This window comes from Pezoporus flaviventris, unplaced genomic scaffold (genome assembly GCF_033815535.1).
Source record: "Pezoporus flaviventris isolate CSIRO_AGI_PZ_B2104156 unplaced genomic scaffold, CSIRO_AGI_Pfla_v1 ptg000078l, whole genome shotgun sequence".
Taxonomy (NCBI): Eukaryota; Metazoa; Chordata; class Aves; order Psittaciformes; family Psittacidae; genus Pezoporus; species Pezoporus flaviventris.
This window is the reverse complement of record NW_026892626.1, coordinates 1,361,955-1,375,058: the sequence shown is the minus strand read 5'-3', so window position 1 is coordinate 1,375,058 and position 13,104 is coordinate 1,361,955. Positions and strand designations below refer to the sequence as shown.

At 52.7% G+C, this 13,104-nt stretch overlaps 1 protein-coding gene across 4 annotated transcripts in view; it reads left to right on the top strand.

Annotated features, from left to right (window-relative positions):
* Positions 1-13,104, top strand: part of LOC133279741 (ankyrin repeat and fibronectin type-III domain-containing protein 1-like) — a 181,253-nt gene that overhangs the window by 20,949 nt on the left and 147,200 nt on the right. For all 4 annotated transcript variants that reach the window (XM_061473793.1, XM_061473791.1, XM_061473792.1 and 1 more), the window contains exon 3: positions 1,747-1,964. In XM_061473793.1, coding sequence (XP_061329777.1) covers positions 1,747-1,964 — 218 coding nt within the window. The remainder of the gene's footprint in view (positions 1-1,746; positions 1,965-13,104) is intronic.

Below are 13,104 nucleotides of genomic sequence, written 5' to 3'. Positions count from 1 at the left end.
AAGTGTTTCAGTGCTTTTGGTGCCAGCAGAATCACTCCAGGGCCATAAAAATGATGGGGAAAGAGATTATTAGCATGGAAACAGTGATAAGGGCTGCAATCCAGTGCTGATAGTCCAGTGCTAAATATACCCTTAAAACCCAGCTCCCTTCCAGCAGAATTCTTGTATATTTATTTTGATCTTTTAAATCTACTCTGCTCATGGTCAGGTCACTGTGAGCTGGATTGATGTAAATGCTTTAAAGCCTGTGTTTCAGTTCTGAATTCTCTGGCAAGTCCTGCCTGGAGAGGACCTTGGCATGGCCAGAGCTTGTCCTGCTGTGCTGGCCACAGAGGTGCTCCGGGTGTGCTGCAGGACCATGCTACTGCAGGACCCTGCTGTCCTTACAGCCCATTGTGAGAGGGGGTCTTTGATGGGAGGAAGACCTGTGGGACAGCTGGCATAGGTGGCTCCTTGAGATATGAGGGGGAACACTTCTGGGTAGGTAGGTAGGTGCAGGAGACTCTATTGTTTTTAGATCTTAGGCAGAAGTTCCTCCCTGTGAGGGCGCTGAGGCACTGGCACAGGGTGCCCAGAGAAGCTGTGGCTGCCCCATCCCTGGCAGTGTTCAAGGCCAGGTTGGATGGGGCTTGGAGCAACCTGGTCTAGTGGAAGGTGTCCTTATCTGTGGCATGGGGTTGGAACTGGGTGAGCTTTAAGGTCTCTTTGAACCCAAACTCTATGGGTCTATGATTATCATGAGGATGATAAGGGTGCTGGAGCACCTCCCATGTGAAGAGATGTGAGGCTGGGGACAGGGGATGATGGCTGAGCCATCACAGGTGAGCGCAGGGGCCCTAGGGCTGGTTCCTCCTTCCACGTGGGATGTTCCTGCTTGTTGGGGGGCTCTGCTCCAGGGCTCTGTGCCCGTGTCACGGCATTCCCAGCGTGGCCCCGGAACGCTGTGATCTGGTGCTGGCAGCCTGGGTCTGGGCTCCGATTGATGTGTTTGTGCATTGAATAATCACAGCTTTCAAACAGCAGTTCTTGTGTTGTATGAGTTGACATTTGGAGAGGAGCAGGAGCAGCTTATTAAACTGAAAGTAGGGGAGGAAAAAAGGATGAGACACAAGTGCTGTGCTCCAGGTCGCCTCTTTGTTCATGGTTTTCAGCTCTCTGCCCCTCTTTCAGCTTGTCCTCTTGGTTCTGATCATTCTGATTTGGTGCCTTCAGAGCCACTGGTAGGACTCTGCGCATAGTGATCTGTTTTTACACCCTAAAAAGCTCAGGAAGCTTGGAGAAGAGGTGTGTGTTGAGAAGCAGGAGACAGAGCAGTTGGTTGTGGTTGGGGCTTGGAGCAACCTGGTCTAGTGGAAGGTGTCCCTGCCTGTGGCAAGGGGTTGGAATTGGATGAGTTTTAAGGTCCCTTTCAACTCAAACCACTCCAGGTTTCTATGATAACTGCAGTAGTGCCTGGAGGCTTCATCTCTGGCCAAGTCTTCATTGTGCTCAACTGTATTTGACCAGTCCCAACCAGGAAGATACTAGGGACATGAGCCTGGACATGGTGGAGCATGGGATACATGAGGCTTGCAGCAGGGATGCGCCCTCAACCTCCTCCAAGTTCTGCATCACCCATCCCCATGGCATGCTGGTGGGATGGGGTGGGCAGGGTGGATCCAGGCTGCCCTCTGGGCATCCCCAGGTGGACTGAGGGATACGACATGGCCTGGGCTATGGCTCTGATGGGGTGGCATGTCCTTCTAGGGGAGGCCTGGCGGCTGGAGGATGACTGTACGGACCCCCGCCAGGATGCCCAGCTCGGCACAGCGGTGGAGGATGCCCCATTCAGCTACTTCCGCACCCGCTCCTTCTACATGAGAAAGAGTCTGTCGGTGGACAACCACCTTGGCTCCCTCAGCTATGCTCTCCACCCAGCTGAGACCAAGGCCGAGCGTGTCAAGACCAAGCTACGGCGGCAGTTTGTGAGTATTGGGGTGTCTGCCCCCTCTGCGTTCGTACATGTGCATCCTCCTGAAACCATCAACGTGTCAGAGAGCTATTTTTATGCTCAGCATTTCCAAAGCAACACATAAAGAGGCTGCTCCAGCCTGGTGGAGCAGATGGTGGCAGCTCAAGGTTGCCCACCCTGTGGCAGAGCCCCTCTCCATACTATTGCTCATTGGGTGATGTGCAGGGCAAGTCTCTGGGTGTTGCTGCCCAAAGGATGGAGTGAGATTGGAAGTAGGCAGTGAGTTTTCCCATCCTTTGCCTCACATATGTGAGCAACTGGGTCTGTTCAGTGGTCTGCCCTGGGCCAGCCAGTGGGTGCAGTGAGGGGCTGGGTTGCTGAGATCAACCTTGGGCAGGTTCAGCCTTTGGGGGGGCATCCTGGTGGCAGGATGGCAGGGAACGTGGCAGGATGGCAGGGACATGGCAGGGCTACACTGCGGCTGCAGGTGCTCTGATCAATTTTTCATGGGCTTTGTCTTTTGTCTTCCCCGAGACACTAGAGATGGGGGTTTGAGTGTCCTTCCTCCTGCCTGTTACTGGCTGTGGGGTTGTAATGAGGGCTCGGGTGTCCTTGTGCTGAAAAGCACTTGGTGTTGATTGGCAATGGGTGGGAGCATCAATACAATGGGATCAGACATCCATGTAACCTCAAGTGCCGCTGAGAGCTGCCAGCTGAGACATTGGACCTCCAAAGTCATTCACCGTCCTCTAGCCCAGAGGAGAGGCTGATCCCTCACCGGGTTGCACAGGCTTGTGCTGCTTCTGGTGTCCCTGGGGCTGTGTCACTACTGCATACTGTGGTGTTTGGCTCTCTGTGCTGGGATGGGCTGATGAACATCCCCGCTGCAGGAGAACAGACCTGACCTTGGCAGTCTGTTGATTCTTTTCCATGTGCGGCAGAAGTGGGTGTCCGTAGGGGTGAGTCTGGGGGAACTACCTGTGGTGCCTGTGAACTCCTTCTGTGGGAGCTGCTGTCTTCAGGCTCAGGATGTGGGTGGCAGCCTCAGGGATGGACATGAGCAGAAGCGGGATGGGGCGTCCGGTGAGTGGCTGAAGGATGTTGGAGGTGTTTAAGATGACATGGTCCTGCTGCAGGGTAAGGTACTGAGTCTGATTTATCTGTCTTTCAGCCTGGATCTGCAGCCCCAGGCTGCCCCCAGGACAGTGGGAGGGTGGGCAGGTCACTGAGATGTTGCGGTCTTTGCCTTTCAGTATCTCTGTGGGACCTGTCACCCACAGCCTCATTTCTGCAGTGGGGATGGGCACAAAAGGTGTGGAAGGACTTGGGTTCTCTGCACCATCCTGGTGCCTGCAGAGAGCTGGGCTCTGCCCTTCCCCATGGGGCACCCTCCTGGCTTCTCAGCACCATGTCAGCACTTGTCTGTGCTGTGTCTAATTTGCTTTGGCCTTTGGATTCATGGGGTTTTGGGGACTTCTAGCTTTCCTTGGTGAACCCATGGAGCTGGCTGTTCATCTAGAAATGGAGCAGGAATTTTTTAGGGTGTTTTTTTTTTCCCCTCTTCTTGCTATGTCATTTTTGGTTTGCTTTAACAGCTATGAGATGTTGCTCTAGACTTGACCATGGGCTGGGACCTTGTGAGACCTACTGAGAAACACAGGTTCATCCTACCTGGAGAGGGCATCAGCAGGGCCCTTCAGTGGAGGTTTGGGGCTGCGAGCTGCAGCGTGCAGAGCCAGCAGCTCATCAGCTGGGGCTTGGGCTGGTGCTGGACCAGTATTTCCCACCCAGCTAGAGAGCCTAGGTTTGAAGTTCAGACTAAAAGTCCTGCTGACCTACGGAAGTTATTTCCAAGGACAGGTTGTCAGTACTGAGCTCCACGTCCTCCCAGGGTTTGGCAATTGTTTTCCATCCGTGTGCTGGAGGCATTGTACTTTCACAGAATCCAAGACTGGTTTGGAGTGGAAGGGACCTAAAAGCTCATCCAGTTCCAGCCCCCTGCCACAGGCAGGGACACCTTCCACTAGACCAGGTTGCTCCAAGCCCCGGCCAACCTGGCCTTGAACACTGCCAGGGATGGGGCAGCTGCAGCTTCTCTGGGCAACCTGTGCCAGTCCCTGGCTGGCACTGCAGGAGAGAACAGGATTTGCCTTTTCCGCAGCAGCTCATCTGGGACCTTTCAGGAAAGTCCATATTTAAAGCTTGATTCATTTTTTCAGGCTGTTGCACTTACCCAGCTTGTAACAGTTGATTTCTGGCTGTGCTGACAGTTTGAGCTGCTTTTGCCTTGTGATGCAGCTCCTTGGCTTTCTATTTTGGGAATTGCTGAGTGATGGGGGAAGATGCAGGGTTTTTAAGGGGGCATCCAGGACCCTAACCTGGCAGGGTGATGGACACAGGGCAGAGCTGTTGCCCACATGCCCCCTGTACTGTGCAGATGTCTTGCATCCACTTGATGAGCCTCTATGCCTTATAAGGCTTTATTTTGGTCCTGGGCATCTAAGCTTCTCTGAGGGAGAATTTCTTATAGCTCATGTGGAAACATTGGAAGCTGCCTCCCTGCATCCTGAGGATGGGGTGCTGGGGTGCTGAGGTAGCTCTTGGCTTCTCAGATGGTGCACCTGCAAGTCCTGCTTGGTCCTGTTCCCCAGGGGCAGCCCTTCCCAAGGCTGCCATCCTCTGGGAGTGTGGTGGAGGGCGGATTCCCCCCAGCCATGGTGGGGTGGTGTATGCTTGCAGTCCCGCTGCTGGCATGTGATGGATCTGCGTGTTCAGATGGCTTGAATTTGCATAATTCGAATTGTAAATGAATCCCAGTTTTTGTGATTGTCACAGTGAGTTTTCTTTCTAATAGGCCTTTCCTTTAACTCCTCTAAGGCTTGGAACATTGGTGACATCCTCTTCCATCTTTGAGGAAGAGGAGCATCTGATGGCTTTTGATATCTGCCTGTCACATGGCTCCCCTGCCTTACCCCTGTGGGTCCAGCACGTCTGTGCTGTGATGGAGGCAGTGGCCATGGCCAGGGCTGTGCTCTGGGACCTGCATGTGTGGTTTTGGGTCACTTGGTGATGGACAAGGGGCTCTGTTGGGTTTTTTGCCGTACTGGCTCTGGGCTGCCTCTGAGATGGCAGCGAGGAGCAGGGATGAGACCTTCTGCAGTGCACCTTGCCTGGGTAAGGAGAAGAGCATGATGGCTGTGTTACAGGCTGTGCTGAAACTCTTGAGCTTCACAGGAGCCCTGCTCAATAAAGGTGGAATTAACCCTATTGAACTCACCATTAGCCTTACGGAGCATTAAAGGAGGTCACCCAGGACTGAGTCATGGTCTGTGGTGACTGCTAGGATAGGCAGTGCGGATTACAGCACAGCTCTGGCTGAATTTATACTCTCTTTTTCCCCTTGGCCCTGTCCTCCTGGTCCTGCCCACTGATGTTGTGATGTTACAAGGAAACCTGTTAAGCTGCTAGTGCAGATCCTGTTCGTCCCCAAAAGAGGAAGCGCCAGCAGTGCCTGGGGTCCTGGGTGCTGGCCGATGGGCCATTAGCTTGATTTGCAGCAGGTCATGTGTGTTTCAACTCGGCGAGACTCAAGTTTGTGTTGCTTCCCTGTCTGTGTTCTCACGCAGTGATTACTTTTAATTTTTAATTATTATTTTGTATATGGTGTGTTTTTTCCAGGCAGTTATGCTGTTGGGAAATGTCTGTGCCCTCCAGGAAAGACCTAGAGCACTGCTTGTCTTGGGAACTCTGCAGATGAGTTGCACAGAGGTAATCCTTGCCTTGCAACTCCCGTAATGAAGAAGGAAAGGCTAACTGGAGCGGTAGAGCCTGGGAAAAGGAGGCATGGGAAGACAAACTGGCTTTGTGGCAGAAACCTGGTCAAATTTGGTGCTCACTGCAGTTACAAACAGTGCCTGGACTCCAGAAAGAGGCAGGTGCTGACTGACATGTACCCAATCCAGGTTTTCCTATTCCCATGGCTAATGATCAGTCCAGGGGCTCCTCCTCTTCCTGATGGACACTGCAGTGATGCTGAGGAGCTGCAGAAGCCATCTTGCCCCAGTAGCACTAGAGCATGGGATGTGACTATCCTGGACTGAGTGCTTGGTGCCAGGCAGAGCCTGGAGCAGAACGGTTTCTGCTTAGTGGGACCCATCCCTGTTTTACCGCAATGTGTGCAGGAACTTTCTGAGTCCATTGAGTGGAGCCCATTATCTCCTGTGTGCAGCAGTGCTGCTGGGGGCTCTGATGTGATGCTTTGGTGACAGCAAAGTCAGACTCAGCCCCGCTGTAATCCCACCAATGCCAGGGAAGTGACTGCAGTGCTAACACTCCTGCTGCCTTGTTTTATGTTGTTTTATGTGATACAGACTGTGCTCTCTCATCCCTGACTTGAGAAAATGTTAGCAACCACCCACTTGATACTTGTTTGTGCCCTGTAGTTGAGTGCAACAAATATTAAAAGTTCAGTCTAGAGCAGGCCAGCTGTGTTTCATAGAATCATGGAATGGGTTGGGCTGGAAGGATGTTAAAGCTCATCCAGTCCCAACCCCCTGACATGGGCAGGGACACCTTCCACCAGACCAGGTTGCTCCAAGCCCCATCCAACCTGGCCTTGAACACTGCCAGGGATGGGGCAGCCACAGCTTCTCTGGGCACCCTGTGCCAGCGCCTCAGCACCCTCACAGGGAAGAACTTCTGCCTAAGAGCTCATCTCAGTCTCCCCTCTCTCAGGTTAAAGCCATTCCCCCTTGTCCTGTCCCTACAGGCCTTTGTCCAAAGCCCCTCTCCAGGTTTCCTGTAGCCCCTTTAGGCACTGGAGCTGCTCTAAGTTCTCCCCTTAAGGAGCCTTCTCTTCTCCAGGCTGAACAAGCCCAGCTCTCTCAGCCTGGCTCCAGAGCAGAGCTGCTCCAGCCTTCGCAGCATCTCCATGACCTCCTCAGGACTCGCTCCAACAGCTCCACGTCCCTCTTGTGCTGTTGCCCCAGAGCTGGATCAGGACTGCAAGGGGGTTCTTCCCAGAGCACAGCAGAGGGGGAGAATCCCCTCCCTTAACCTGCTGCTCATGCTCTGGGGATGCAGCCCAGCACATGTGGAGGGTTCTGGGGTCACGCGCTCACTGAAGGTGGTTCATGGGGAGCTGCTCATTGACCAACACCCCCAAGTCCTTCTCCTCAGGGCTGCCCTGGATCGCGTCTTTGCCCATGAAGAGGTCAGTGGAGTGATGAAGGTGGTACTGCCCTCAGTGGCTGCCTAAAGAGGTAAATACAAAGGTGGATGGAAGATGCTCACAGTGTGTCCCATGCCTGTGCCTGCCCCCCACCTTGGCATAATGCTCACTTGGCAACTATTGCTCATTTATAAGTCTTAAAAAAACATATGACCCTGATAAATAACATGACACTTGAGCTGGGGATTCTGTGATTGGTTTTGATTTGAATGCTGCCATTTCACAGGCTGGATCTTAGTGCGAACTATATCTCATTTCCCAGCACCCTTACAAGAGAAGATGCAGGCTGGCTTTGGTCCTAACTCGGGCCTTTCCAATTAACTTATGCAAACTACTGAGAAATACCGTCTAGATTCGAAACACAATAACGGCAATTAAAGCCTGCTGCAATTTCCCTGCAAACCCAGCGTTTGCTCCCTCTGCCGGCTTTGCGTTGGGAAGGAGCAACCTGTGTCCAGCCTGCGTGGGTATGGGAATGGTGGTGGAGCGCAAGGCTGGCTTGGGAGGTGATGGAGAGAAAATCCGTTGAGCTGACAGAGTGAAAAGCAGAAACTTTCCAGTCTCCAATGAATTTGCATTTTGCTTCTGGGCAAGGAGCATCAAATGCACAGAGAGCCCCGGGGCTGAGGGGGAGGGAAGCAGAGTCCTAAGCCAAGATCCAATTTTATTCTGCTTCTCCCAGCTAGACTTGCTAAAAATGTGCACTGTGTTCTTTGGTATTGGCTTTGTGTGGAAGAAGAAAACAACCACAGTGAGTTATACCAAGTGAGACATTAGCTGTGCTCATCTTTGGGGCCACCAACACAAGAAGGATGTGGAGCTGCTGGAGCGAGTCCAGAGGAGGCCATGGTGATGCTGCGAGGGCTGGAGCAGCTCTGCTCTGGAGCCAGGCTGAGAGACCTGGGCTGGTTTAGCCTGGAGAAGAGAAGGCTCCTTAAGGGGAGACCTTAGAGCAGCTCCCAGTGCCTAAAGGGGCTACAAGAAACCTGGAGAGGGGCTTTGGACAAGGGCCTGTAGGGACAGGACAAGGGGGAATGGCTTTAACCCGACAGAGGGGGGATTGAGATGAGCTCTTAGGCAGAAGTTCTTCCCTGTGAGGGTGCTGAGGCGCTGGCACAGGGTGCCCAGAGAAGCTGTGGCTGCCCCATCCCTGGCAGTGTTCAAGGGCAGGTTGGATGGGGCTTGGAGCAACCTGGTCTAGTGGAAGGTGTCTCTGCCCATGTCAGGGAGTTGTAATTGGGTGAGCTTTAAGGTCCTTCCAACCCAAACCAGTCTGGGATTCCATGATCATTTCATGAGCTAGAGTATTCCTCCTCTGCTGCAGGACTAGTGCCTTGCAACATGAAACTGGGATGAGTTTTCAGCGTGGTGCTGCATCCTGTTTTGGGTCCCAGTGATCAGGGTGGGCTCGGGATGCCCTGGGCTGCAACCAGAGCTGGCCCAGTGCATGGAGAAGTAAACACTTTTGGATGGCTCAGTCTTGCTGAGGACATGAAGCCTTGTGCTGGCAGGACCCTGGCCATTTTCTGGTTGAGGTTATGTGGTGTCTCAGCCCAGCACGGCTTCTCTACCTGCCTTCTTTGGCTGGTTGTCCCCTCCCAGCCACTGGGTGTGATGGTGACAGTGGCCAGATATCTGCTGCTGAGGCCCATCCTGGCTTCTGCATTGAGCCAGAGAGGATCTGGCTCCTGGCTTTATTTCTGTTCATCCCAAAACGTACAGCCTGATAGGTTTTGTCTGCCTGATTTCTCGTTCTTCTCACTTCTGGGCTGTGGTGCCTTCTTTGCCACCAAGAGTGGCTTCATGATTGTGTGTCCCTGGATCCCAGCTTGGTTGCTGCTCAGACCAGGCCTACAGCCTCTGCTGACCGTAGGGCCTATTGGTCCACCTTCAGACTTTTTTGTGTTTCCTGTGGTAGATCTGCTCCTCCTTTTGAGCTTTCCCTGATATGAGGCAGCAAATCTGGTTGCTGTAGTCTGTCCCTATACAGCTCGGACCTCTCAGTCTTCAGGTCTTTTTCTGTTTTTGATCTGAGGAAGGCAAGTGCCCCAGGTTCATGAGTAATACAATCCCCAAAATACATACAGTTAGGTTTTGGAGAGTGCCAACAAAGAAGGTACTTTGAAAGCCTGAGGTTTAAATGCTTCAGAGCACTTCTCTGCAAGGAAATCCATGCAGTATTGTGCCTGAATAAGCCCTTTTGGACGTTGTTGTGGCTTTGTATAGGCTCTGGCAAGTGGATTCAGCTGCAGAACTAGGAGCAATTTAAAGTAGCGACTGTATGCAGGTGGCACTTGGTGTGTGCTGGATGCCATCAGTGGATGCTACAAGCCCTCAGGAGGTGCAGCTTGCTGGGGATGTGCAAGGTAAGTCACCAGAGTGCTGTGAAGTGCTTTCTGTTAGATCTGTGCAGCTCCAAGAGATGCTCGGTGGTGTCAGGGGTGCGTGCAGTAGCAGTTGTGTGCTGCAAGAGGTCTCTGCAGCACTGCGCTTCAGCATGCTGCTACCCACCGGAGAGCAGCAGCTCCTCGGGCTGCTCTAATTTTGTTTCCCCATCTCTGGAAGAAGGGCTTCGCTTCACCTATCTCTGCCCTCGCTGGAAAGTGTGGAGTTCCCTTCAGGCTCACAGTCTACACATTGCTCCTTGCACCTGGGAGCCTGGGGAAAGCTACCAGAGCTCCCCGAAGCACTAGGGTCACTGTGTCCAAACACAGTGGTGACATCTGCGTGTTCATCCTGAAATGAGAGCTGCACAGCTCTGTGCTCTCCCTGCATCTGCATCTGGATCCTAGGCTTGGCTCTTCACTCCTGTCTGCTTTCCAGTGTGAGCTGTGATGGTGAGGACAGTGCTGGGACATGGCCCTGGTGCCACCCGCAGGCACTAAGTGCTGCAGGCACTAAGGTTCCCAGCACCTCTTAGAATCATAGAATCACAGACTGGTTTGGGTTGGAAAGGGCCTTAACACATTCAGGTCCAAACCCCTGCCATGGGCATAGACAATCCCATGTAGGTTTTGCTGCCTGCTTGGCTTTGCTGGACCTCAGCTAAGGAGCAAGTGACTTTGAGGGATGTTGTTGCAGACCAGAAACTATTTTCTGGCATAAAGACTCATTTACCTGCCCCTCCTGTGTCTGCAGCTTTCGTGGGAGCTTGGCAATGGCAGAGCTGATTATCAGTCCCACCTCTTCCCTGTATGAACAGCTTCAATGGCAGTGCATGTGGCAGGACAGTCTTCATGCTGCTTCACCAGACACTGGCACATATCTGGGGCTACCAACTGAAGAGGAACAGGAAGCTGTTAGAGTGAGTCCAGAGGAAGCCACAGAGATGCTGTGAAGGCTGGAGCAGCTCTGCTCTGGAGCCAGGCTGAGAGACCTGGGCTGGTTCAGTCTGGAGAAGAGAAGGCTCCTTAAGGGGAGACCTCAGAGCAGCTCCAGTGCCTAAAGGGGCTGCAAGAAACCTGGAGAGGGGCTTTGGACAAGGGCCTGTTGGGACAGGACAAGGGGGAATGGCTTTAACCTGACAGAGGGGAGACTGAGGTGAGCTCTTAGGCAGAAGCTCTTCCCTGTGAGGGTGCTGAGGTGCTGGCACAGGGTGCCCAGAGAAGCTGTGGCTGCCCCATCCCTGGCAGTGTTCAAGGCCAGGTTGGACGGTGTTGACGCGGGAGTCACGGACAACGCAGAGACGACCAATGTGATCAAGCGATTGCCATTTATTACAAAGCCTTAACTCCTTATATACTGTTTCTTACATGCACTTACAGTGATTTGGCATATTATGATTGGATACATGTCTTGAAGACCCTTAGTGACTAACATATAAGTGGTTAAGCACAGGTGTGAGAACTTGACCTCGAAAGCTTGCCAACAGTCCACAGTTCTCATTAACTCAGTGAATTCCAGATTCTTCTTATCTTGCTTGCTTAAGCTTCCTCGGGCCTCTCATGGCCTTGCTGTATCTTTCAGGATTATTCAGTTTATGTACCAATTATCCATTCTCCTGTGAGAACACTGCCTCCACAGGACGGGGCTTGGAGCAACCTGGTCTAGTGGAAGGTGTCCCTGCCCGTGGCAGGGGGTTGGAACTAGATGAGCTTTAAGGTCCCTTGCAACCCAAACCAGTCTGGGATTCTATGATATGAGGAGAGGTGATGTCTCTAACTTCATGTTGCCACATGTCTTCTTTCCCCCTCTATGCACATGTACTGGTACCCCCTCTGGCATGTGGTTAACACGCTGGGCACCATGAGGTCTCTCTGGGCACAGATCGCAGCTGGTTCAGCTCCTTGGGCTGGAAGGAGCAGACAGTCTGGTGGGGATGTCCCCAGCCTTGTGCAGAGGGAGAGGGCATGGGGATAGCTCTTTGACATCTCCAGAGTCCATGTCCGGCTTTCCCACTCTCTCATGCTAGGTGATATGTGAGGAGCACAGTGAAGCAGAGGTTTGGAGAAGGAGCTGGCAGTGATCTCAAAGAGGATGTCAGAGGCTGAAGATTAAGTGGAGCATTTCCGGTGGGAACCAGACGGTGTCTGGGGTCGGGTGTCACCTCGCTGTGACGGCAACAACAGCCTTGCGGCTCTTGGGAAGGATGGAAAAAGAAAGGATCCTGAAACCTAAGAGCTGTTTTGCTATTTACTTTGGTTCTGTTTTTACTCCAAGAATAGAAACAAAGACGATGGATTTGCATCACCAGGAGCAACTTGAGGAGCGAGGAGGAAGCAGTGGGGCCTCATTAGGAGTAGGAATGTGCTGGCAAAGGGAGGGCCTGGTGACAGGGAGATGGTTTGACCTGGGGGGTCCTATTTGCATGTTGCTCATCTCTCATCTCTCTCCTTATGTTTTATGTTTTTGCTTAGTTTGTGAGCTTCAGAAAGACAAACCTTATCTCTGCAAGGGAGTACTTGCCGAGGCAGAAATAGCCCCGGATCAATGGAGAGGAAGGTGCCTTTGGAGGCTGCCCCGCTTGCATAGTGGTGCCTTGATCTCCTGGAAAGAAAAGGAGATTTATCTCTTTTGGCGCTGACTATTTAGAGGTCTCTGCCTGTCACATGCGAAGAGCTGTTTTTCTTCCCTCCTGCTGCTGCAGTCACATCTCCGGTCTGAGCCTGGTCACACCAGAGGACTAAGAATAGCTGCAGAGGGGTGGTGATGGGTGGCTGTGTGGCTGCAGCTGTGGGACCTTCAGCCTTGCTGACCCTTGCCCCGGAGGAGGAGGGATGGGGATAGGCTGGGCTGAAGGGAGCCGGGATGGATGCTTTGGTTGTGGAGTTCTTGACACCTTGTTCCATGGCAAGGGGTGCACTTGGTGCCAGTTGCTGAATCTCATCTTGCTGAAGCCTCCAAGAAGCCCAGGAGAAGGTGAATTGGGACCCAGGAATGACTGGCAGTGGAGAAAGGCAGAGCAATGCTTTTGTGGGGGTGAGAATTTCCCTCTGATTTCTTTGGCTGTTACAGAGGGGGATTTCCAAGGTAGAATAACTTTTCTGAGATGCCCACTTACCAGCGTGACAACATTCAGCTTCTAGATCTTCCCATTTCCTGCCAGCAGAAATGCCCTGTCTCCTAAAGAGGTTAAGCACCTCAGGATTCCTTGAGTAAAACAGTAGAAAAGCTGCTGTCCTGGAAAGCACACTATTTCCTTGGGGGGTGGTGGGGTCTTGACACTTCTGCTTCAGTCCTGAGCCCCTGTAATCTCCTGGGAAGAAGAGGGAGGAAACTGATTGCGGCAGGAGACCAGGTATGGAGTTTCACATAGGCAAGCTCCGTAGGAAGGAATATTGATAGGGGCATGCTGGGTCTGGGTCCTTGTTCAACTCCTACATTCAACTACAGCACTAACTGCATTGCATGGAGAGGAGGAGGCATACACGTAGTCTTTGGTATGCCATGGTGGAGGTGAGCATGTGCTGAGTCTGGCTTTGGT